The sequence below is a fragment of the Psammomys obesus genome, unplaced genomic scaffold, assembly GCF_907164565.1.
Source record: "Psammomys obesus unplaced genomic scaffold, mPsaObe1.curated_primary_1811, whole genome shotgun sequence".
Taxonomy (NCBI): domain Eukaryota; kingdom Metazoa; phylum Chordata; class Mammalia; order Rodentia; family Muridae; genus Psammomys; species Psammomys obesus.
Window position 1 is genome coordinate 9648722 of NW_026591918.1, and position 24951 is coordinate 9673672.

At 42.7% G+C, this 24951-nt stretch overlaps 2 protein-coding genes across 5 annotated transcripts; one reads left to right on the top strand and one right to left on the bottom strand.

Moving 5' to 3' along the window:
• Window positions 1–1626: 1626 nt before the first annotated feature.
• On the bottom strand, window positions 1627–4813 carry Dph3 (diphthamide biosynthesis 3). The gene is made up of 3 exons (XM_055612329.1): window positions 4613–4813; window positions 4138–4212; window positions 1627–2414 (listed from the first exon to the last, which is right to left on the bottom strand). The coding sequence occupies exons 1-3, from the start codon at window positions 4718–4720 to the stop codon at window positions 2349–2351; spliced, it is 249 nt and encodes an 82-aa protein (XP_055468304.1). The 5' UTR covers window positions 4721–4813; the 3' UTR covers window positions 1627–2348.
• Window positions 4750–24314, top strand: Oxnad1 (oxidoreductase NAD binding domain containing 1). 4 transcript variants are annotated; one of them, XM_055612326.1, is made up of 9 exons: window positions 4865–5257; window positions 6277–6411; window positions 7634–7768; window positions 8082–8145; window positions 11928–12034; window positions 13392–13533; window positions 20382–20624; window positions 21845–21953; window positions 22890–24314. In XM_055612326.1, the coding sequence occupies exons 3-9, from the start codon at window positions 7656–7658 to the stop codon at window positions 23042–23044; spliced, it is 933 nt and encodes a 310-aa protein (XP_055468301.1). In that variant the 5' UTR covers window positions 4865–5257; window positions 6277–6411; window positions 7634–7655; the 3' UTR covers window positions 23045–24314. The 4 variants fall into 4 exon arrangements, with proteins under 4 accessions (XP_055468302.1, XP_055468303.1, XP_055468301.1 ...); XM_055612327.1 differs by lacking the exons at window positions 4865–5257; window positions 6277–6411 and adding an exon at window positions 4750–4826; XM_055612328.1 differs by lacking the exons at window positions 6277–6411; window positions 22890–24314 and adding an exon at window positions 22773–22863 and having other exon boundaries at window positions 4860–5257.
• Window positions 24315–24951: the final 637 nt, after the last annotated feature.

A 24951-nucleotide genomic window follows, 5' to 3' on the forward strand; every position in this document is an offset into this window, starting at 1 on the left:
GTGGGGGACACCAAACAGCAGTAAGATCTCCTATCCTATTAAAGATGTGCTAACTGGAGACGCAGCCCAGGCCTGGAGCACTTGCCCAGAACTGAGAGGCCCCAGGTTCAACAACCCCCCACCTTAACTCCCTCACAAACGAAACATGACACAGAATGTACAATACACTTCTTCTGGCAACCTTTTTTTTTTTTTTTTTTCCTTGCCACTGAAATGGCTTTTATTGTCAATTCTTCCAGAATGCAAGCTGCAAGAAAACAAGGCCTCTATTCCACCCATCAGAGCTCCTGATTGTGTCCTGGGCATCCTTCAAACAGAAATGAGTTTTCCTGTTTGCGGAGGCTCAGCCAGTGTTCCAAACCACAGCCATGCAGGGCTCTTCTGGCAACTTTTAATCTACTTTGTCTCAGCCAGTGGTTGTCTAGAACCAGGTATTACTCACTGGTTAAAAAAAAAAAAAACAAAAACAAAAAACTGGCTACATATTTTAATTTAAACCTCCAATGAGTAGGTACAATGTATTTATTGACTATTTTCTTTCTTTTTAGAAAAAATTATTTAGTTGTATGGGTATTTTGTCTATAGGTCTATGAATCAGCTGCATGGCTGGTATTTATGGAAGTCAGAAGAGGGCATCAGAGCCCCAAGAACTGGAGTTACGATGGTTTGGAGAGGCTATGTGTGCGCTGAGAACTGAACACAGGTCCTCTCTAGAAAAGCAGTAAGTACTCTTAACCACTTTCTCCAGCCCCTTCTGGCTACTTTTTAATTTCAGGAGCCATACCCCAATCTGCTGGAAACCAGTGCACTTTCAAAACGTTACACATTCACAGCCAAGCTGTGCTTACAAAGGAACTCTTCAAATTTCAGAATAAGTGAGTCTAACTTCTCCATAGTCTCAGACTGCAGCAAGGGAAGACTAATAGTCCAGCTTCACATATTTCTTTTTCAGAAGGACTGCTCAGCAGGGGTGTATGTCTGATTTAGGTTCCCCTTATGTGCAGCCTTCCTAGGCGTGCCTTTATAGGCATGTCTGTCAGAGCCAGCTCATACTTCAAGCTCATCTTCTAAGGCTCCACTCATTAGGTATAGTGCTGATACAAGGCCGTGATATATTACAACTACTACCATATTGAAGATTCAGCACACCCTTCTGAAATGCAATCCCATCACTCATTTCAAGAAATAAAGGCTCTGATACAGAAATACTTGCTCCCAGCTGGAAAAATTATTCATGTACTTTCATTTGCCAAGCTGGCAGACCACACTCTTCTCACTGCTGCCAGTTTTTCTTCCTTTGGCTGTTTCTTTTTATCCTGTTGGGACATATGGGATGCACAGAGCAGCAGGAGCTGTTTCTCTTACCATTTCACTTTATACTTTCCTTCCTTGTTCACTAACTGCAAAAAACTGTGGCCTCACAATACAATACCATGACTGAACTCTGTGCTTGAAGAATAACAGAAACGACTGAGAACACGAACAGTGCAATCACAGCAAGGCCAAGGTAGCTGGCTGGTGAAGAAGCCAGGAGTGCAGCATCGGGAAAGCACAGATTCCCTTACATTACCAGGAAAGACCTCATCTGAACCATCTCAGAAACTACATCAAAATGCAATTTCTTAATTTATTCATTTGTCTATGCATTTATTTATTTATTTACTTTTTTTTTGAGACAGGTTTCTCTGTGTAGCCCTGGCTGTCCAGAAACTCACTCTCTACACCAAGCAGCTTCTTCCTCCCATGTGCTGGGATTAAAAGCATGCACCATCACTGCCCAGCAAAATGTATTCTTTTAAAAGCTCCCATCACAGGCTGCTGGAGAGATGGTCCAGAGGTTAGAAACTCCTAATGCTTCAGAGGACCAACTGTGAGTCCCAGCACCCATATCTGGTGGCTTCCCTGTGACTCCTGTTCCACAGGATCCAGTGTCTCTGGCCTTCTTGGGCAATTGTACTTACATGCACAGACCCACACACAAATGTATACATACACATAATTAGAAATAACAAATCTTTAAAACAAAATAAGGACCCCCAGGATTGAGGTGGATGATGTTGTTTTCAAAAAATGAGTTAGTTTTAAGATATTCAAATGATGCAACCAAGGGAAAGAAGAGGCACCAGTTTATAAGGCTCTTCCTTAAATTCAGATGGACAATTAGGAATCCTTCCAATGCCATGCAAGCATGAAATCCAGGCCTGGTATGTCACAGGCTCACTTTTTCCAGGTGAATTCAGTGGCTGGTGAATATCCATACCCATAGAAGAGCAAGCCATGGAAGAGGTAGGTCACTGCACTCATCCATCCACCTGGGCTCTTCAGGATTTGGATCCCTGAGGGCTTCTTCAACATTTTACTAGCTCTTTGTTGGTTGAAGGTGCTGGGACTGTTTCTCCGCACATAAACTGATCCTAAAACAGAAGAAGAAATGCTATTGGCCACCAGGTTTTTGTCCACAAATGCATTAACATCACTTTCAGAATTCAGCTATTAGTTTTTTCACTACTGTCATTTCTCTCTCTCTCTTTTTTTATTGCTAGCAATGAAAAATTAACATGTGAAATTTAGGGGAAAATCCACTTCTACTATTATAAAAATTCCAACAAATTTAAAAAGTTTAAGACTTTATGTACCAAAAATTAACTATTGTCCAGAAATGGACTGTATGCCCTAAGATGTTAGCAGCACCCTTGATGTACCCGAAAGATACTAGCAGCTATCCCAGTCAACGCAACTGGAGACAAGGAAGCGTTTTAAAGAGTTCTTTTTATTTTTACTTATATGTATGTACATACCCCATGTATGTGTGGTGCCCGTGGAGGCAAGAAGAGGGCATCAGATTCTGTACGGCTGGCATGACAGATGGCTGTGAGCCACCATTGTCGGTGGTATAAATGGAACTCCAGTCCTTTCTGGAAGCTCTTAACCACTATGCCATCTCTTGAGCCCTAAAAGCACTTCATTTTTGCACAAAGAGCTGGCATCAGCACTAGAACTAGAATCTAAAAGCACCCTGAATTCATTGTTTAATTAGCAGTATCTTATAAACATCTGTTTGCGGGGAGCAAACAATTCCCAGAAATAAACATGTCACATCTTTTAAGGTTTTGCATTAATCAGCTCAATGTCTGGTCATTCCAATATATACCCTCTTCAAAACGGACAACAAAAGGAATAACCACCCCAGTTACTGCACATCTCCTACGGTGTGGTTCTGGAGTCAGCCTCTCTAGTCTGTCCTCGTTATTTCTTTGTTCCATAGGCCATTTTAGTCCAAGAATGGATCATTACCTTTCTACATTATTGTACAAATGAAAGCCTGCTTCTCCCATGAAGCTCTGTGCTTTGCTCCAATTTACCCTATACTCATTTTAGAATTCATCCTTAACATGTAAAATTTTTTACTTTTGACTCCAAAGCACTAACTGAACTTTGGGTGGGAAGTAAAAGCATTTACCCCTTTTCTAGGGTTATCCTTATTGGAAACAAAGGAACATGAATTTAACATGAAACTGTAAAATTGCAACTAGGAGGATTATCTCAAACAAGATAATGTAGATTCTATACATAAACCAGGGAAGCAATAAAATGCAATCTTTTTTAAAATGTCCTGGAGCTCTGAACAAACTTAACTAAATATTAAATACAAAAGAAAGAACATCAGTTAAAATAATCTCCATGAGAATTTTTCATTCCTGATTAAGTCATCAATTTTCCTTACAAAGCAATTTCTTTATTGCCCTTTCCAAAGTGAACACAACGTTTAAACTTAAACAAGAGTATCATACAGCTACTTACTGACGTTTTTTAAAGCTTTTTAAAAACAGCCCTTCATCTAGCACAGGGTTAAAAAACACTCTTCTGGGTGTGGTAGCACACACACACCCTTAATCCCAGCTCTTAAATGCAAAAGCAGAAGGATCTCAGCGAATTCAAGGACAGCCTGATCTACATAACGAGTTCCAGTACAGGCAGGGCTACATAAAGACCCCATCTCAAAAATCAAACAACAAAACACACACACACACACACACACACACACAACAACACCCTTCTTCACTTTTATATTAGACAGGCTACTTTAGGCCTCTGTCATTACCTCCCGACACCCGCCCCCTTCAATGCCTCCCTTACTTTGTCATAAATCACTTTTATAATGAGAGAGCAGCTAGGACACGTTGCCACATCTTCTCCATTCTCCAGATCTTCCTACAACGAAATCAAACAACAGGTGGTCAGCACAGCTTCCCTTTCGTCATCCTCCCACGAAGCTCTCCCACGGCTAGGTGCAAGCCCTGGGTTGGATAACAGCACAAACAACTTTCCCCAAGTGTCACCTAGGAAAACTGAGGAAATAGTCTGGTTCGGTCGCCTCCAAAATTCTGGGGTACAAAATCGAGTTCCCTTCTCCAAAGAAGTTCCCAGAAACAGATTTTAAGGGTGAGGCTACGGAGAAGTGCGCCCTTAACCATTCTGCGTTCCCATGACAGCTTAGGTAACAACTTCAGGGGCGGGGGTTCAGAAGAACACGTGGGTGACTAAGCCTTCCCAGGGACACCGGAAGCGAAACGCGCAGGCTCCAGAAGTCGCCGGCCGGCCCTAAAATTACCTTGGTGATGGCGAAGTTATCCCCACAGGGGCAGGGGTAGAAATACGTCTCCGAGTCCTCGTCGTATTGAAAGTCCTCGATCTCCACCTCGTCGTGAAATACCGCCATGACCACCCGATCGGCACCGCATCAGCCTGCCTAACTCCGCCCGTGCGGGGTAGGCCGGGGTTTCGCGGGCGCCCTGGAGCAGGGACAACCACTTCCGGGCGCACAGGTGATGACGCAACCTCGGCCGCCGCGGCCAAATGGGTGACCCGGTGGCGGTCGCCAAGGAGATAGTCTAATCAGCGGCAAGATCGCGCTTCCTGCGCAGCGGGGTTGCGCAGGTCTCCGCCTACTCGGTGGCAACGACCAATAGTGTGAGGGGCTTCTTCACACGCCCGCTACGTCACTCTGGGGCCCGGAGCGGTTGGGGCCGGGCGGTAAATGAGTTTGTCATGCGTCCTCGTCGCTGACTCCGGAGAACCTTGGAGGAGTTGGTTGCAGGCTGCGGCCCTCAAGAGAGAGGGTCGCCTCGTCACTGAGGCTCAGGGAGCCACCCAGCGTCCTCTCCGGCCCTCCTCGGCACACAGCGCCCCGGGGGTTGCGTTTCAGGCGGCCTTGAGCTCTGACTGATGCCTGGCCTGTTACAGTTCCTGCTCTCAGGTACATGGCCGCCTGTCTCGCCCCAGCCACTTCCAGATACCCTGATTGTGTTGTAGAGGACCAAGATCTGCAAGAGGGGCACGAGTTCTAGCCATATTTTAATTATTGTTGCTTTTCGTGGGCCACCTATGCCTAAGTGTAAGTCTGTTGATCTGGGGTTCAAAACTACATTTTATTCATCTTTAACCCAGATTAAGAGACTGGGCAGCCTGCCCAAGATTATATACCTGGGCCATAATGAAGCGCCTGGCTGTCTCCAAAGCCCGGGAACAAATTATGTATGTGAACTTTAGTTCTTGGTAAAAGGAGTGGGCTGAAGAGATGGGTCATCAGTTAAGAGCACTGGCTGCTTGAGGACCCAAGTTAAATTCCTAGCACCTATGTTGAAGCTAGTTATGTCCATAGCTTCAGTTCCAGGCCACCTTTTTCTGGCCTCTGAGGGCACTAGGCATGCATATGGTGCACAGATGTACTTGAAGGGAAAATACCCGTGCACATAAAACGGTAATAATGAAAAAAATGGAGCAGGAGAATTGGCACAGTGGTCAAAAGCACTTGTTGGCCTGCTCAGGGACCTAGATTTGATTTCCAGCACCCACATGGAGACTCACATCTGTCTGTAACACCAGTCCCAGGGAATTCAACTCCTCTGACCTCCATAGGTAACAGGCACACACATACATGAAGGCAAACATTCATACATATAAAATAATAGCATAAAAAGATTTAAATAATAAAATAAATTTTTAAAACATTTCTTTTTACTAGTAATGGTGGTTGAACCTTCTATCTTTTACATGCTAGATACATGCTGTACTAGCTTAGCTATACCAACAAGTCCTGATCTCTTAGAAAACAATTCAGACTCATCAAAAACAATTTTTTGGTGAATCTTAAAACCTGAAGTTACAGAAGCTAGCTAGCTTTATATTAGAAAGCTTTTTGGCAAGTAAGGCTTGATGGGGCTTTTTCTGTTTTCTGTCTTTGTACTTATCAATTTATTGTCTCTGCTATTGTAGGATCTTTGTGGGAATTTCAGTATATGGAAAACTCTGTGTTTCAGCTGGTGTGAATCCAGAGGTCGTAGTGTAGTGCTGGAACCAAAATACTGTATCAGCCAGCTGAGCACTCCCAGAATTCCATGGGTTTCTAAAGTAAGTTCTGCTTGCTCACTTTCAGTGACTAACACATTGTTTTTGGTTGGCACATTTAAAGGGGAAAAGCTACCTTATCAGTCTTGCGTGAGGTAGCAGAGACCTTATACCTCTTTCACTTACTGGAGATGCCTAGCCGTAGCATGTTGATTCTCAACATTGTCAAACTGTACTGTGATAAGAACTCTGTCTATCTGAATGAAGACTACTCTAGGGAGCTGTGGCTTTGGAAGCTTTCTTCAAACCTGCACTGCCAAAGGTTAGACGAGCGCCTGCTTCATATTGATCCCTTAGTGGTTTCCATTGAAGGAAAATATTCTCCTAACACTTAACTTACCATAGTCAGTTTATATAGCGCCTTCTAAAATGCTTTGGGAAGACATGTTCACAGATCCTCCCACCTGATCATGCAATTAAGATATCAAGTGATGCTGGGCGTGCTGGCACATGCTTATAATCCCAGGACAAGGCAGGAGGAGCCCAAGTGTGGGGCCAGCTTAGGGTACACAGTGAATTCAAGGCCTGGCCGCTTAGTAAGCTTATCTCATAAGCCCAAACAGAAAACAAAAGTAGAGTGTTGAGACTCCTTCTGTTTTGTTTTATCGCATTTTTATTAAAGTGTAACATAGGAAGTGTCCGGCACCTACAGGGACAGCATTCGCGCACTATAAATAACAGCGATGACGGCGCATTTCACTTACATGCAGCAATATCCAGTCATAGGCTGCAGGTAGCAAATCACATGAAAGCAGGTAGACTCCACCGAGCATATATTCTTTGATACCAGCTACATAGGGTGGCAAGATAAACAAAATAACCTATAATGTTAGAAATCGGTCCGTCTTGAAAAGTGGCTGTTAAGAGTGCTGTTTCTGTGTACAGGTACAGGCCTCAGTATGTCCACTTTGGAAAATCTTTAAGCTGTCCTTGTGGGTGGGTGCTTTGTGTTTATGTGTATAGGTGTTTTTGCCTGTGTCTGTGTCTGTGCACCATGTGTTGGTACCTGCAAAGATCAGAAGAGGGCATCAGATCCCCCAGAACTGGAGTTGCAGATAGTTGTGAGCTGCCATGTGGGTACTAAGAGTTGAGCCCTGGTCCTCTAAAAAGCAGCCAGTGTTCTTAACCACCAAATCATCATCTCCAGCCCACAAGCTCTTTTTCATCTGCCCCTAACATAGTCTGGCGTTTTTCTACTTTCTCTGAAAATGGTTTTAAATTTCAGTTACCTTTGCCCACGAAGCACCATGGCCCATGTCGTGATTCCTTGGCTGTCTCGTGGTCCCGTGGGAGCCATCTGCGCTCAGACTGCTTTGTGGAGATTGACAGCCAGCACTTTACGTCACTTCACCCTAACCAGGTGGGTTGTCAGCCTCTGGTGTCATGTGGGTTGCTTCTCAGGGACCTGCTCTGCCCATGGTTTGGGAGGGCCTTCAGGCTAAAGAGAGTCAGCATGCTGGCCTCAGTGAGCATGCCGTCAGATTGGAAACTCCATTGAGTGTGCAGCTTAGCACTCGCAGAGTTGCAGTATTTTGTAGAATCCACAATTAATTGTTTTTTCCATAGCTTTGAATTTTTTTTTTTTTTTTTTTTTTGGTTGGGGTGCAGGGGAAGCTAGTTTTATTATTATAAGGATAATGCTTAATTACCTAATTTTACCTTCTTTTAAAAAGCATAATGAAATCCAAAAGGAAAACTGATCATTTGGAGAGAACTGCAAGTGTCCTCCGACGGGAGGTTGGTATCTTTGGGGCATGGTGGGTTTTCCTGGTTGAGCAGCTTGCATACTCGTGACTGGCTTATAGGAGAGGCATTAGGTGAGACTGGTCCCCATGAGGGACAGTCAGAGAAATTTTATTTTCCTGTTCTGGAACCTCCTGAACAGGGTATATGGTAACGAATTAGAAAGCAGTGGCTAAGCAGTACTAAGGTTTTCCACCAAGTTTGCCGTGAGCTGCCTGTTTCAGTGAGGGAACACAGCCGAGACCAGGCCCCCTCCTCACAGGTTCACTGAAGCATGCTGTAGGAAAGCGAACTTGTAGAGCCTACATGTTAAGAATGGCTTACCTTTTTTCTTTTTGTTTTTGCCATCATGTCTCAAAGTCCTTGTTCGTCCCACTTTAGAAGCACCTGCTAGCTCATCAAAGCAGCACTAACATCTGAGACAGGAAGGTGGACAAGCCCATTGCCCTGCCCCTGCAGACTGTCAGTCACACTCAGGCTATAGAAAGCTAACCTGCCACCTGAAAGGTGCTGAGGACTGGGCAATAGAGGAGCCTCACCATTTATCTCAGTGAGTAGCCTTGTTTCCCCTTAAAACACACAGTGCATATTTGCTTTTACTTTTTGAGTTATTTCAGGTGTATTTAGCTTAGTATTTTAAGTCTCTGTATAAGCCAAGAAAAAAAACCTGTTTGTATGCACTTCTACAAACATGATTAGAAATTGTATTGTCAGCATAGTTTCATTTTATGCTTTAATACAAGGAGATACTTTAACATATATATTATTTAGGTCTTACTTTTAAAACTTAATTCTACTGTAGAGAATTGCTTTGGTACTAAAGGTGATTGTTGATTCTATTTTAAGTTTTTTTTTTTTTTTTGAGAAGTATGTAAAGCTAATTCAGCAGAGTTAAATTTATAGGCATATAAGAATAAGAAAGTAGACTTTTCCCACTGAATCTGAAAACACGTTTTTCAACACACAAAAAGTGCTGATAGTGTAAATGTGAAGCTTGTTAATGCTTTCTTTATGAAAGTAAAGTCCTGTCAGTTGTAAAGAAACAATGGTTTATATCATATGCTTATGTGTACTCTTTTTGTGGTATGTGGAGGAGGATAGATAAACTTTGTCCAAAGATCCAGATAGTAAGTCATTTCATCACCAAATAGCATCTCTGGAAGGATGTAAGCAAATCAGGCTTGCTGTGTCCAGTCAAACATGACTCACCAAAGTGCTGAGATTTGCCCTGTAGGTAACAGTAACCAGTGTTTGAATTAGAGTCGCCATTTCAGGATCTTATCAGGCAGAAGTATTGGGACTATTGGGAGGCTGTTATGATCCCAGTTTAGGACAAGAAAGGCTGCTGCTATTACAATTGAAAGCAGAGTACCTGGTTCTGATAGTATTGCTATCTTCAGGGGAAAATTCTAACTCCCTTTTCCCCTTTATTTATAATTTTTATTCTCCCAAACATAACGAGAAGTGAGAGGAGATGGGAGGAACTGAAGAAACTAGATGACTTCTAGGGCCAGCACCCAAACATTATGTGGTATCAGTCCCTTCCAGAGGGTCTTCCCTCAGAGCAGAGGCTTGAGCTTGGGCTACACAGATCCTCATGCTGAGTTGTAGCAGAACTGGACCAGTTCTTTATGACCTCACCTTCTGCTCTTTACTTGATAGAACATCTCCCCTTGGAGACTGCAGAATGAGGGTTGGCCATGTTAAGTGGAAACGCTAATGCTGGAGTCCAGGAGGACCTCACGCTGGAAGGGTTCCTGAGGATATCTGCTTCTTTTCGTCTCCTAGCTGAGTGATAGAAGGCTTAGGATGTCTTTGAGCTAGAGGATAAAGTGAATTGACCCAAAAGGAAGCTAAAGTAGTGATGAAAGTGAAGAGAAGAAAATTCTTAGGACAATTGAAGGCCAGAGAAGGAAAAAAAAAGAAAATTCATATATGTATATGAGCTGAGTCCATGGAACTTGGATGTGTTAGAGACAAAATACTAGAAAGAGCGAAAGAACGTTTGTGATTTTATATCACCTGAAAATGGACTTGACCTTGTTGAGCCCAATAGAGTCAAGGATTGACTCTCAATAGTGGAAGAAGCTGGTGTTGCAGGGGTATGAGGCTGGAGTAGGTTTCTCCTGTGCGTCCCAGTTCCTTCTCCCACGCCCAGATACTTGGAATTGACCAAGTTTGTGGTAGGATCTGCACTGCATGCAAGAGACTTTACTACCGGGGACAGCTGTCAGAGGGTTAAGTGCTAGTGTGGCCTTGATTCGAACCTGGCTCAGCATTGCTAAGGCAGTTTTCTTGAGCAAATATGGAAACTTTTTTTTTTTTTTTTTTTTTGCCAGCAAGGGGAAGAATAATAATATTGGCTTGAGATATTATCAATATCACTGAAATAAATTAATGTACTTAAAACATTGAACCCAGTACCTTGTATGTATCTAGAAGAAAAGTACCTTAGGGACTGGCTATCCTTACTCACAGGGAGTGTCATTGTAAGCCTTAAGTAGCAGAAAAGGAGTGGACAGAGGGTGAGGGCCTCGGGCAAGGAATGCTTGCATTGAGGAAGTGGGAGAAGGAAGAAAGCACCAGGTCAGAGCTTAGGAGAGGCCCTAAAGAGGACCATGTCAGCTCTCCCAGCCAAGGAGAATTCCTGGGGGTGAAGCTCAGCAAATTCAGAGGCTGGGATGGTGAAGTATGCCCTGGGAGGGTTTGCTGATGCTGGACACTGAGTGTGAGTTTTAGGACTTCTACCAGCCTGGGAAGAAGTAGTTTGAGGAGAGCAGAAGCCAGGTTCCTGTGGTTAAGAGCAACAAGAACAAAGACCTGGGGAGTCCTATTGAAGAAAAGGCCAGACTAAGCTAGCATCAGAATGGGAAGTTCCAGAGTATCCCTGGGGCCCTGGTTGGGCACCCTCCATTGAGGGTTTGATCAGCTCCTGCCCAGGAACAGAAGGAAGTTGAAAGGAGTCATGTCTGTCTTCTACTTTCAGAATAATGGAGAAAGAGACGTTCAGAACATAGATGGAATAAAGAAAGTGGGGATATGTTTACATTTGATTCGTACTGAAGCATAGATTACCCTTCACTGAATAGTTCCCAAGTCACTCGGTTTGAAAGTTTTCAGAAAGCAAATGCATCATCAAGAGTAGTGCTTCCCCAAACTCCTAGTAGGAAAGGGCTTTGTTCTTGTACTAAGGTCATGTACTGTTTAATATTTTGGAAAAATTTAATAAATTATAAAGTAAGTACATGAGTCAACCATGATGGTACACACCTTAATCAGCACTCAGGAGGCGGGGTCGAGTGAGTTCAAGGCCAGCCTATTCTCCTTAGTACCAGGCCAGCCAGGGCTACATAGTGAGACCCTGACTCAAAAAACAAAAGGCAAGAAGGAAGCTTATGCATACAAACGCAGTTTTCTGTTTCTTTGCTCTTAAAAAGGTGCTGGATGCTTTCTGTGACCGCTGCTGTTAGGGTGACATGGACTTCTTATTCAGAAGCAACTGGGACCTTACCTGGCCCGCTACTGAAGGAGACTTCAGAGGCCAGGCAGAGTGGCTGAGGGCATCCCACCCACAACTCTTCAGGGTGCCTAGCCTAGTGCCCAGATGGAGCTGGTTACATAGTCCATGTAAGGGATGATTTTTGTATTCAGAATAAAATAGCATTGCAGTAAGTCTCGGTTTCTCACCCAGTGGAGGGCAGAGCAAAGTAGTGTGTGCTTTGCCTTGGACAATTTTTCAAAACCACGTTTCTAGACCATAGACCTCTCTGCTTCAGGTCGTGGCAGCTGCTAAGGTGTGTGAAATCACCTACCAGTCTCCATCAGTGAAGAGCCTCCGCTTGCTTGTTGCTGATAAAGACTTTTCCTTTAAAGCTGGCCAGTGGTGAGTGGTGTTTCCCATGACCAAGTATATATGAGTTTACATACTGTGTGTGTGTGTGTGTGTGTGTGTGTGTGTGTGTGTGTGTGTGTGTATGAAGGTGCCGTCAGGTGTTACATTTTCTTCTGTAAAGTTCTTCTGTAAAGGACTTCTGTGGCTGGGTATTCCCCACCCAGAGAGAGGAATTCCGTGTAATTTCTGTTATGGCATGGACAACGTGATTCTTTTCTTGGTTGGAACCCATGGTTCCCTCTGTCCTATCTGAAACCGATTTTCATAGGCCAGCTTCAAACAAAGCAAAGTGCTGATCTGTGGAACCACAGCTGAACAGTTATGTCTGCAGACAGGCTCAGTAATAGAACACATTGCAGTCACCTGATCTGCTCTGGTTGTGGTGCCGGGCAATCACTTGTTTCTAAAAATCAGTCTCTGTTTTACTGCAGTACATAGAGTGGCTGAAAGAAGGGCCTTGGCCTCAAACTCAGATCTGCGTGCACCACCACACTTGGTACCTTATATTTTTGAGAAAAGTTTCTCATTGAACCTCATACTCAAGTTGATTTAAATTAAAAAAAAAAAACAAAACTAATGAGGTCAGATCTTAAGCCAGCTTTATATTCTTAGGATTTTTCTGTCTTCATTAAATGGATTTTGATCTATAGTTTTCATTCAGAGTCTTTGATTATCAGGATAATATCAGCTTCATTGGAGTAAGTTCCAAAGTGTTTTTTTCTTCTGTTTGGGGTAGTTTTTGAAGGGTTGGTATTAATTCTACTTTAGGTGTGTGATACAGCTCACCAATGATGCTGCCTGAACCAGAATTCTTATTGTGAGGTTTATTAATTCACTTCTTTGAGTTTATGTAGATCTGATCAGGTGTTTCTATTTTTTTAAATAATTTAGTTATTTTTTATTAAATGTACATTGGTATTCTATCTGCATGTATGTCTGTGAGGGTGTCAGATCCCCTGGAACTGGAATTACAGACAGTTTTGAGTTGCCATGTGGGTGCTAGGAATTGAACCCAGGTCCAGCTGGAAGAACACACAGTGCTCTTAACTGCCAAACTATTTCTCCAGCCCCAGGTGTTTCTGTTTCTTCTTGTGACATTGATAGGTTATGATTTTTTAGTAATTTGTGTAGTTCATTTAAATTAACTAAATTTTAGCATACCAATTTTTCATAAAATTCCTGAAAAATTCCTTTTCTTTTTTTAAGATTGGTTATGGTTGTTTCTCTTTTATTAGTTGAGCAGTTTATCTATTTCTTAGTCTAACTAAAATGTTTCAGTTTTATTTGTTGCCTGCTGCTGACAGTTGTTTAAGTTATTGCAACAGTGATGGTTTGTTTGTCCTTTTAGGGTTGATTTCTTCATCCCAGGAGTCTCAGTGGTTGGTGGGTTTTCAATTTGCTCCAGTCCCCAACTGTTAGAGCGAGAGAGAATAATAGAATTGGCAGTGAAATACACAAACCACCCTCCTGCTCTCTGGGTTCACAATAAGGTAAGCAATTACCTTGAAAAAATAACTTTAGATGTGTTTATTTGTATGTGTATGGGTGTTTTACCTGCATGTTGGTTTGTGCACCATGTGTATGTCTATTTTCCTCAAAGGTTGGAAAAGGAGGGGCTGGAGAGATGGCTCAGAGGTTAAGAGTGATGACTGCTCTTCCCGAGGTCCTGAGTTCAATTCCCAGCAACCACATGGTGGCTCATAACCATCTATAATGAGATCTAGTGTCGCTTCTGATATGTAGGTGTACCTGCAGACAGAACATTGTATATATAATAAATAAATAAATCTTTTTTAAAAAATGGTTGGAAGAGGTATCAGATTCTCTGCGACTGGAGTCACCCATGGTTGTGAGTCACCATGTGGGTGCTGAGAACCGAACCTGAGTCCTCTGTGAGGATGACAAGTGCTCTGAACTGCTGAGCCATCTCTGCAGACCCTCAACTACCTTTTATATTTGGAGATCTGAGTAGCTCTGCCTCCGATTAAATCTGTATCCCACTCATTTGGTTCACTTGTAACCCGGACCTGCCAGAAATGAGGGTCCTGAATGGCAGGGTGTCAAATGGGAGGATCAGGGATGAGAAATAAACTTACGCCAAGCAAGTTTACTTGGAAGTACAGCATTGAATATACTAATTGCAAGAGGAAGATGTCCAAGGTCAGCAGAGAGCTCAGTCAGACAATGCTGGCAAAAAGAACACAGGATGCCTCAGACATAGCTGCCTACAGATTGATAACCATAGCCAAGGGGGAAGAGTCAGGCTCCCCAAAACTACCACCTTGACTTCTTTGAGGCACTGACTCCAGCCTCAGACTTGCCTTGCCAAGTCCATTCCTGGACAAGGACATAGACCGCAGTTCTTTGTCCTTTCATCAGGGTCTCTGAGACAGTCTTGGATCAGTCTGACCCATACACACTTGGTGTTGGCTATGTAGGGTGCAAACTTACCCTGAGCTCCCCAAGAAGGTCGAGAAACAGAACCTTGTTGGTGAGTTAGGTTTTAAAAGGACTGGAAATATTTTTGTTTTACCAAGCATTCTATATGAGTGTTTGAAAATTAACTTTGTTATGTAAATAATCTTACTGTGACTATCCTAAAGGAAGGAACTTGTGTCTAGTATTTGGAGGGAAACCATCTGCATTTACTGATAGTGTTCAGAGGTCAGTAAAGCTGAATCTGTGGTGTTCCAGTCTGTCATGGGGGGGGGGAGGGCTCTTCACATGAGAGGTTCTGAGAGGACCCAGATCTAATTATTGCTTGTAACTGGTGCTGTATCACAGGCTCAGCTCCATTCCTGCATACGCCAGCCACCATTACCTGCTAGAAAGCCAGGAAAAAAAATGAACTTCAGTATTTACCCTTCTTTTGTTTCCCTCTTCTTCCTTACCATACTGTGTCTTTTGTATTTTCCTACAGGTTTTCTTATCTCCTTTACTAAAGTGTACCCAGAAACCAAACATTGTTTCATTCTTTTCCTGAGAATCATTGATAGTCAACAAAAAAAAAAAGAACAGAAAACAAAAATTAATTTTAGTCTCATCACTGTGTTTTTAAAGGTGGCAGAGAATTCTTATTTGAATAGGAACCACATGAAAGGAGAGGAGTGAAGCTAATAGTAGCAGAGCCAGAGTGCGAGCAAAAATGCTTGATAGGGTATGCATGTAGCATTGTTCTACAAAACAGCTAGGAAAAGGTTGAATTTAGAGGCTACAGGTTGGCTTGGTTAGAAGAGCTAAACAAAGAATCACAGACGTGCCATATTTGTAGAAAGTAACATGCCCTGTGGCTGAAGAGACCTTTTGTGCAGTGAAAACTTGGAAATTCAGTCACTTTCTTGGTCCGTCACCTAGTATAAGACTAAGTTTCATGTGGATCTTCAAGAAAAACAAACAAAAATTGTCCATCACAGTCTCATGAAAGGAATCAAGGTATACAGTTTTCCTGGATTGGGAGACTCAGCACAAGGAAAGCGGTTCCCCTTAAATTGATTGATGATTTGTTGTAACATACAACAAAATCATAACTTTTTACAGATACAGACAAGTGACTTTAGAGTTATGAAGGGCTCTAATTAGCCTGGGCACGGCAGACAGAGCTCTGGCAGGATTTGCCCTTCCCTCGTTCCCTCTTTCTTGGTTAGATTACTTTCCTAAAGCTAGCCACCAATGTCTAGTCCCTTATTTGGCCATTTCCTTTTTCTTTCTAAGGCTAACTACCAAGGTTCAGCTATCAAACTATTGAAGTCAGCAATCAAAAGCCCCCTTTGGCTCACCTAATTAACATGCCCAATTAAAATTAAACACCTAACACAGGGTTTCCCCTTTCCCCTTTATAAACCGCCTTTTTTTTTTTTTTTTTTTTAGCACAAATAATCCTCCCCCTTCTCCCTTGTTCCCTTTTCTTTCTCCGTAGTCCTCTATCTTCTGTCTTGTCTCATATTCCCTGCCCTTTGTCCCTCTGGAACAAATCAATCTCCTTTGTGCTGAGAACATGGTCTTGGGGTGTCTTGTGCCAATACCCATCCTCCCAGTATATGTAGGGAGAGAAGAACTCAAATAACTAGAACAATTCTGAAAAAGCACAGAATAGGAAGGTCTGGGTGGCACACACCTGTAATCTCAGCTGGAGGTTTGTAGTTCAGAGCTAGCCCGGTCTACTCAGTGAGCCCTGTCTTAAACCAGCAAGGACAACAAAAAGAAAATTCCCTTAAAATTTTAGGTGCAAAGCAAAATGATAATAATCAGAAAGGTACAGTATTGATAACAGGAGACACATAAAGAGTTCAGAAAGAGACTGACGTGTATGGCCATTTCAATTTGAACAAAGGTGCCAAAGAAATGGGTGGAGAAAGAATAGCTTTTTCAGCAAATAGCATAGAAACAACTGTACATTTAAGTAAGGCACACATAAACATTGGACCTAAATCTCATAGTTTACTTCAGAGTTAAAATGGCTTGTAGATATAGATGTGAAACATGAAACTAAAAGTTCTAGTTGAAAACACTGGAAACATTTGGAACTTGGAAGTAGAGAAAGAGATATACGTGGCACTAAGAGGGAGAACTATAAAAGGAAAATAAAATAGATTAGAGTTCATTAAGAGAAAAGCTTTTCTGCAAAAGACCATTAACAGAATTACAGATAGCCTACAGCTGGGCAGGCAGGAAATAACATGTTGACTGTCGTTAACCAGCAGGGAAACGCAGACTGTAGCCATACACAGTGGGATACATACAGTGCCCACTGCCTATTCTGCTCTGCCCAGTGGGAGTTGCCACCAGCCATTATGAATTCAGAGTTGTCCTGCAGCCATTTTCAGGAGGCTCCTTCCCTCCTGAGCTGTTAGGGCTGTGTGTTGTCCTGCCTGCTCAGATGGAAGGTTGTCTTGAGACTCAGGAGCCCAGGAACCACACAGCTCTGAGGTGGAAGGCATCCTGAGGCATGGGAGCCCTGGAACCACACAGCTCTGAGAGGAAGCCTCCTCAGCCAGAGGCATTGCAGCTCCTAGGGGAGGGTATCCCCAGCTGAGCTGAGGCACTCAAGAGCCTATTAGAGTCCTGCTCTATTTCTTCACTTCTTCTCTTCTGTACATTGCTTCTTGGCTTCTTGTGATGAGTCACACCAGGCAACAAATATAAGAGATTTATTGAGAGTTTCCAGGGTGTAGAAGGATGAATACAGGGTTGGCCCTGCCTCGGCTCTGGGGAGAATACAGCAGGAAACCCAACAGACACTGCCTTTATTTAGGTTTGGGGGTGGGGGAGTAGAGCTTTCCAGGGCAAGGATTGGTGAAATCCACTTGGGTGGATTTCAAGTTCTAAACTTGGAGGAGCTCAGGGATTGGTGGGGTTTTGTTCAGACCTTTCACCTAAAATTAGCATAATGTGGGAAGAAGCCTATGGAGGGGCTGAAGATGACCTTTGTGACAGTTACAGAGGCTGGAAACACCTTTATGACAGGGAGATCTGGGGCTCCTGGAACTCCTCAGGCAGGGCTTCCAGGTCACTTTGCTGCTTTGAGGATTTACAAAGTTTACAAAGGGAGTCCCTGTTTCTCATGTCAGCATGAACAGCCAACACAGTGGAAATGTGTCTAATGGCAGCAGGCTGCTCAGTTGACATGGGATAAAAGTGCTTAAAGTCATCTTCAGATGGCTGCACCGTTCTGCTCCACTTGCTGTGGAAACGTAGAAAATCTGTATTCAAATTTAATACAGTGGTCTCTTTGGAAGACAGGTCCTTTTACCTGCTTGCATGTTAGGGCAGTGATTTGATGTGTTCATGCTTCACCAGCAGTTTCTGTTTGTAAACAGAAGACAAAGGTAGCTTTTTATTCTCACGTTTCTAAAAACAATGGGCAAAAAAAAAAAAATTGTTTTTCTAAAAACAATGGGCAAATGGCTCTCTTTGTCATTATTGCTGCGCACACCTGGAAGAGGCATCAAAGAAAATGATCCTTTCTCATTCTCAGAGTCTCTCCTCTCACAGGACTGAAGAGAAACTTGCTATGCGGTGAGCAGGGCTGCAGCAAGGGGCAGAGCCTGGGATGCTTTAGCTTCTCCTTTCAGGGCTTGAAAGGAAGGAGCTTTTTTAAAGCAGTGCGGTAGCCAGTGCAGCCATGCCTGGAGTTACGTTCTTCTGAACCAGCAGCTCCCATGCTGCCTTTTCTGTCAAAAGCACACTTTATCACCTAACACTCTCCAACATATTTAAAATAGGTCAGTTCAGGTGTTTTTCCCCAAGGAACAGCTTTCCATTCATTTAACAGTTCTTTACCAAAAGAGGACTTGTTTTATGAATTTAAGGGATTGCTTAGATTTTTTTTTTTTTTTCTGTAAGTTTGGTCATCATAAGTCGTTGAACCTCAAATTAAGTCCCTGTCCGGAAATGTCTCATACTCACCTGGTACATGATGCCCAAAGACTGAATGCCAAGGCTTTGACCCACCAAAAGCATGTGATCTGTCACTGCTTCTAAACTCTGTTGACTTATGCCAGGAGCTTGCAATGAGGCAAAACTGTGGTTTCCATGTATATGTATTTCTGGATTCTGGTTTTAGAAGGAGGCAGGAAGAACGTAGACATACCCAACAGTGTTTCTTCTCTGAGAACCACGGTGACAGAGACTACTTTTCATACACAACCCTATGGTGTGTCGTGGTGGCCGGTGGGATCCAGTCTACTGGCCTATTTCTACACTTGCCCCAGAGGCTCGGAAAGGGTTAATGATTGTGCTTAAGTTAAACCTGTCAGATCCATTCTAGAACCATCCTGAAACAAAATATATAATTATAGGAAAAACGCATAAAACAAACTTAAAAAAAAAAAAGGCGCCCAAAATTCACAATTCTCTAACTGAAATACAAAGGAGAAGTAAGGGAAGGAAAGAGAGGCATAATCAAAGAATGTTTATTTCTGAATACTCATGTTTTGGCGAGTAAAAACCATCAGATAGAGTGAAGCAATCAGAGGACTTTTACTAAAAACAGCACAGTATGTGGTCTATAAATGTATCTGGTGTAGGCCTGCTCTGTGGGTGACAAAAGGACACTCATGTCGCCACCTGGGTTGTGGTCTTTCAGAACAGTGAACACAGCCAGTATAGTCTACACACTACTTACATCCTGGGAAATCCAGGTGAACTTAGATCTGAGCTTATATGTAAGATGAGTCATTGTTGATGTTAATCTTAATTGTGGGCTTAATGGAGAAGAGAGTACAAGATTAATTAGAAAGGCTCACCTCTGAGGTCATTTCCAAGAGGGTTAACCAAGAGTAGAATATGCTCCCTCAATGTGGGTGGGCAGCATGGGCTGACTAACATTTGACTAACAGATTGAGAATGTGGCCTCAGATCATTACAAACTGGCATTTGCCTACATGAATAGCCTATGGGTCACTCAGAAGTCATCCTGACAGTCCTGTGCATTGTAATAGTGGCATGCAGGTAATCCAGCTCCAGTGCTCCGAATTTTAAAAAGCCCATAATTTGTAGTATGTGAAAAGTTCTGTGTTCTGAATATTCCCACTGTAGCTGATTCCAAACAACTAATGAAGAATAGCTCACTGCCGATTTACCCGTCAGTTTACTAGGAGCCAGATCCAGGAAGCCTGCAGTTACATGGGACATCTAGCCCTATCCTCTAAATGTCACTTAAGTTCCTCAAATCACTGTGACGGTGAAAAAAGAAATGTCGCCACAGGTTTCCAGAACACCCCATCAGGAGCAATATAGGCCTCTGTGGAGGCAGTTGTGTGAGTGATCTCACCAAGTACTGGAACATTACCCAGGCGGGCTGGTGTGAGACAGCCTGCGTGCACAGCCTCCTCCTGCCTTTCTGTCTGCTAGAGAGAGATGTGTGAACACACACAACTGGTACCACAGTGCTGGGCTTTTAAAAGCAAGCCTACAGTGCTAATCTGACTCAGTCTGCCCAGGTCAGGAGGGACCCCGCGGCCTTCCAGCTTGAGGACAGCAGTCTCATCATATTTTATGGCGTCAGAACACAGGAACATGACTCTAATGAAGAGATGCATACCCCAGAGGTTGCCCTCCCTGAGTCTATTGCCACTTTTGTCAGCTCAGCTCCTCATCTGTGACGTTAACGGCAAATCTCTAAGGCAAGTCCCCTTTTCTGAATGACTAAGTTGTAACAATAGCAAGCTGCTAAACAAGTAAAATCAAGTCCCAGGACCCTGAGAGAAATGAAAACAAGCTGTGTAGATCTTCCAAACACTGATACGCAGGCAGGTCAGCCCGTGGTCTCACTTCATAGAACATTTGGTCTGAGACTTGCTCTGCACAGGACCAAAGGATCTTCTCTTTCTTGCTTCAGTGCACACTTGATTCTGAAGTGGCTGTCAGAGTGGGCGGAGAGTTCTTCTTTGACCCTCAGCCCACAGATGCCCCTCGAAACCTCGTGTTGATTGCTGGAGGGGTTGGGATTAACCCCCTGCTTTCCATCCTGCGCCACTCAGCAGATCTCCACCGAGACCAAGCAGACAGAGGAAGGAGCCGTGAGACAGGAACAATAAAACTGTTCTACAGTGCGAAGAACACCAGTGAGCTCCTGTTTCAGGTAAGGTGGGAGATATGCTTACAGAATACTCCAAACAAGTGTACATAATTGTGTAATCAGACAATAGGTGATATTACAAGATAGGTGCAAAGGGGGCTAGTGAGTCTGAAGGGAACAGATGAGAGCTCGGGACAGGAGCAAAGAAGTGTGTGTGGTGGGGCGAGCAACCAGAAGACAGTTCGTATCAAAGTGCCATAACGACACCCAGTACTCCGTATGCTAATTAAAGCGTGAAAGCCATACAGGTGTGTAGAACAAGAAGGAAGTGGGACTACCTAGGGGGCTGAAGAGGAGTAAAGGGAGAAGGGTAGGTGAGCATGGCCAAAGCATGAGATGTACTCCAATGAAAAGCCCATCACCAAACAATATATGACAATAAAAATAAATAAACATGTAAATAAATAGGAAATGTTTTTTTCTGTAGGTTCAGATTTTTCTGCAAAAGTTCACTTCAAATGAGAATTAACAGACACATTTCACCCAGGACAGTTAAAAATGTTTTCAGTTAAGCAGCAGGGAAGATGAGATTTGGTGGCTGTCTTGGATATTTTTCTATTGCTATAACACTGTGACCAAGGAAACCTGCAAAAGGAAGTGTTTAATGTGGGAATTCTGGCTTTAGAGGGTTAAGGTCTATGACTGTCACAGCAGCAGGCAGGCATGGTGCTGAAGCAGTAGCAGAAAGCTCACATCTTGAGACACAAGCAAGAGGCAGAAAGGGCTAACTAGGAATGGGAGGAGTCTTTTGAAACTCAAAGTCCACCCCAGTGACACACCTGTAACAAGGCCATACCTCCTAATCCTTCCCAAACAATTTCACCAACTGGAGCCAAGTATTCAAACTTTGGGCCTGTGGGCCCATCTCATCACCACAGTGGGATAGAATTTAGAAGGTAATGGAACAGAAAGGTCACTAGAGCCAGGCATGGTGTCACACCTGAAGTCCCAGCAGTTGGCAAGCTAAGGCAGGAAGATCTGGCGTTTGTGGCTAATCTCAGCTACATAGCAAATGCAGGGCTAGCTTGAGACTCTGTCCCAAAAAACAGGAGGAGGAAGTATAGTGGTATCAGATGGTGGCTTTGAGACATCAGCCTTGACTGGTCTTGAACTCATAGAGATCTGTCCACCTGTCTCTGTGTGGCGTACCCAGCTATGCTTTGATATATATATATATATTTTTTTTTTAATTGTAGTTTGACCCAATATCTTTGACATTCCAGAAAGATATCCTCGACTTAGTGCATGAATTTCCTGAGAAGATTACTTGCAGTTTGCATGTTACAAAACAGACGACACAAATCAGTGCAGAACTTAAGCCTTACATCACAGGTGAGTCCTCAAAAGTGATTTTGGCCAGTGATGCCTTACTGGAGAGACAGGCCAGTTGGTTAAGCAGAGATATTTTACTGTTAGAGTCACCTGCTGGGAGGGTCATTCCCAGGGGAACTGAGACAATTCATATAGAAATTCTTCGTTGGATTTTGTATTATAGGTAGATTCCTACTGCTTATATTAGAAGTGTATTTTTTACAATTTTTACAAGGCTTGGCATCATCATAGAATACAATAAAAAAAAAGTATACATCTTTGGTTGAATCGGTTCCATATGCCATTAGTTTCCCTATTTAGAAAGAATCTTTAAAGTTATCTGTTTGTTTGTTTTAGTTTTTTTGAGACAAGGTCTTACTGTGTAGCCTTGGCTGGCCTAGAACTCATAAAGATCCACCTGACTCTACCCTCCAAATACTGAGGTTAAAGGTTTGCACCACCATACCTAGCTAAAGCTATTCTTAAATAATAACCTGTATGTGTGTCTCTGTCACTGTCTCTCTCTCTCAGGTGTGTGTGTGTGTGTGTGTGTGTGTGTACAGGTATATATGAAGAGCAGAGGACAATGTTTGGAGTTGGTTCTCTCCATCTGTGAGTCTCAGGGATTAAGCTCAGGCCATTGGACTTGATAGCAAGCTCCTTTACCTGCTAAACTTACCACCCTGAAAGGACTTTCTGTCTGTCTTTCAAATTTTCTCTTTTCTTTCTTTCTTACTGTATTTATTTACTTACTTGCTTATTTATTTAGATAAGTGAGTAAGCTTATGGTCCCTGTCTAAAGAGCAAGTGGTGATAAGCCTTCTGCTTTGCTTGTTCCAGGCCTGGGAGCCTGGAGAGACCCGCTCACAGTGCTGCAGGTGCACCCTCCACCCAGCTGTCGTTGGTCATGATACAAACATGCCTGGCCTGATGTGCGGTTTTTCTGTTTTTTGATAGAAGGAAGAATTACGAAGGAAGAGATAAGAGATCACGTTTCAGCAGAGACTCTGTTCTATATCTGCGGCCCGCCTCCAATGACGGACTTTTTTTCTAAGCAACTGGAAAACAGCCACGTTCCCAAGGAACACATTTGCTTTGAGAAGTGGTGGTAGGAAACAGGCACAGAAGGCCTGAGAGCCACTCAGATGAGTGACACTCTCTTAAGTGTCCAGCACAAGACTGAAAAAAGAAAAAAAGAAAAAAACCAACAACAGATTTACACCATAAACTTTCTACACACTTCACTGGGCAAGCTATTCTAGACTATATTGATTTTTCTTTCATTAATACCTATTTAATTATGTCATGATATCCCATTGTTATAAAGAGTTTCTGACCCCTAGGATAGGGGTCAATTATAATTAAAAGATGTATTCGTTACCCACTAGCTGGAAGACAGTTTCAGAGCCAGATTTGAGTTTGCCATAGAGAAGGGTATGGGGAAAGGCTTTTTAAAAGCAAAAAAAAAACACAGGAAGGACTTCATTATCTATGTAAGCAAGCAAAAACTGATCTGTTCTGCCAAGTTTAAAGAGTTAAAGGAACTCAAAACAATCTTATCTGTGAAAGCAAGTTACAGAAGCAAAAACAAAACCGGTTATAGCAAGTAAATGGTCACGGCTGTACATTTCTGGGTGGGGGTCACTGAGTCACAGTTGTTTTCTGGGAACCAACCATTCTGGAATTTTGAGTGAGTCTAGGGCAGATTGTACTAAGAGGTACTGAGGTGGAAGTCTGGTACAAAATGGAGTTTCTCTGGTTGGCCTTTACACCATCAACTGATTGATACAGATATTTTTGCCCTTGGGGGCAAAAGTAGTTTACTTACATTAATTAAAGGAAAATGTGGGGTTTGTGTGAACTGTATACTTCTTTAAATTATTGTACAGGAAGTCATAAAACTTATGTTTGGTGAATTTATAATTTTAATTACATTCTTAATTTTATTTTGAAAAGTCTTCATGTGTAATGTTTTGGTTTTCTTTTACAAGGCCTGGAGCCTTGTCAGGAAATGAAAAATCTTTAGGAAACAAATTAGGAATAGATAAACTTCTTCTTGAAACTATTAGTATTACAAATCACTCTAGTTTCATTGACATCAGCGTGGATAAATAGTTTTCCAACCTTTGCTTACATTAAAAATCTGAAATTTTTTTATATTAATGAGATTGTACACATCTCCATTTTTCTATCTGTGGATACCTAGTGTGCCAAAATCACCTTAGATGAACAGTTATTAAAGTACTCACCTAAAAGTCTTTACCATGAATGTTCAAATGAAACATTGACCTTGTTGCAACTCAGTTTCCTAAGTTATGAAAAGTTTGACAATCAGGATAAGACATAAGTATCTGTCTTGATTAGATAAAAATTTTTAAGCCAGTTCTTGTTGTGCTATGCCCAGTTAGTGAGACTCCCAAAGACCACCAGGAATTGACTCAGCTGCAAATACATGAGGGTTTATTGTATACATGCTCTAACACGGGTCACAAACTTTCTGTGGAAGCAGGAGAGGAATGTGGCCCTTTTGTCTAGGGGAACAAGGTTTTTAAAGGAAAAAAGCGCAAGCAGGGAGTTACATGCCTTGGCATTACATGATTGGGTAAAGGAAATTGATTTTTGAAATGATTGGTTTCCTTTAGGCGCCAAGACCATAAGCACTTCTGGCCTGGCCATCTGGGTCGGTTTCCTAGCAATTGTATCTCTAGTGATCAGGGAAAGAATGCAGTAAAGCTAGTTCCTTTCCCCAGGTAGCTGGACATATCTCCATTTGGCTGGCCTTCACTCTGGCTTGTGCTCCAAACCCCAAACTAATACCCAAAATAAGACTTTCCAATTATTTGGTTTCTCATTCCCTCCTTCCCATGATCGTTTGAAGGCCCAATCTTAGGTCTTCCAGATATGACCCCTGGAGTCCTCCAGATTTTTAAGGCCCAAAGATAAAAATCAAAATGAGTAGGGGTCCCATCAGAGTGTATGTAAGGGTAGTAAGCCAAGGAGAACTATTAAAAGAGGATTT

Bases quoted from the DNA above. Each gene is read 5' to 3' on its own strand.
- Dph3 (XM_055612329.1), bottom strand. From the start codon at position 4,720: ATGGCGGTATTTCACGACGAGGTGGAGATCGAGGACTTTCAATACGAC. The intron at 4,213-4,612 runs GTAATTTTAGGG...ATTTCGTTGTAG, and splicing joins ATAACTTCGCCATCACCAAG to GAAGATCTGGAGAATGGAGA. The intron at 2,415-4,137 runs GTAAGGGAGGCA...CTTCTGTTTTAG, and splicing joins TAAAAGTGATTTATGACAAA to GATCAGTTTATGTGCGGAGA.
- Oxnad1 (XM_055612327.1), top strand. From the start codon at position 7,656: ATGGCCCATGTCGTGATTCCTTGGCTGTCTCGTGGTCCCGTGGGAGCC. The intron at 7,769-8,081 runs GTGGGTTGTCAG...TCTTTTAAAAAG, and splicing joins CGTCACTTCACCCTAACCAG to CATAATGAAATCCAAAAGGA. The intron at 8,146-11,927 runs GTTGGTATCTTT...TCTCTGCTTCAG, and splicing joins CAAGTGTCCTCCGACGGGAG to GTCGTGGCAGCTGCTAAGGT.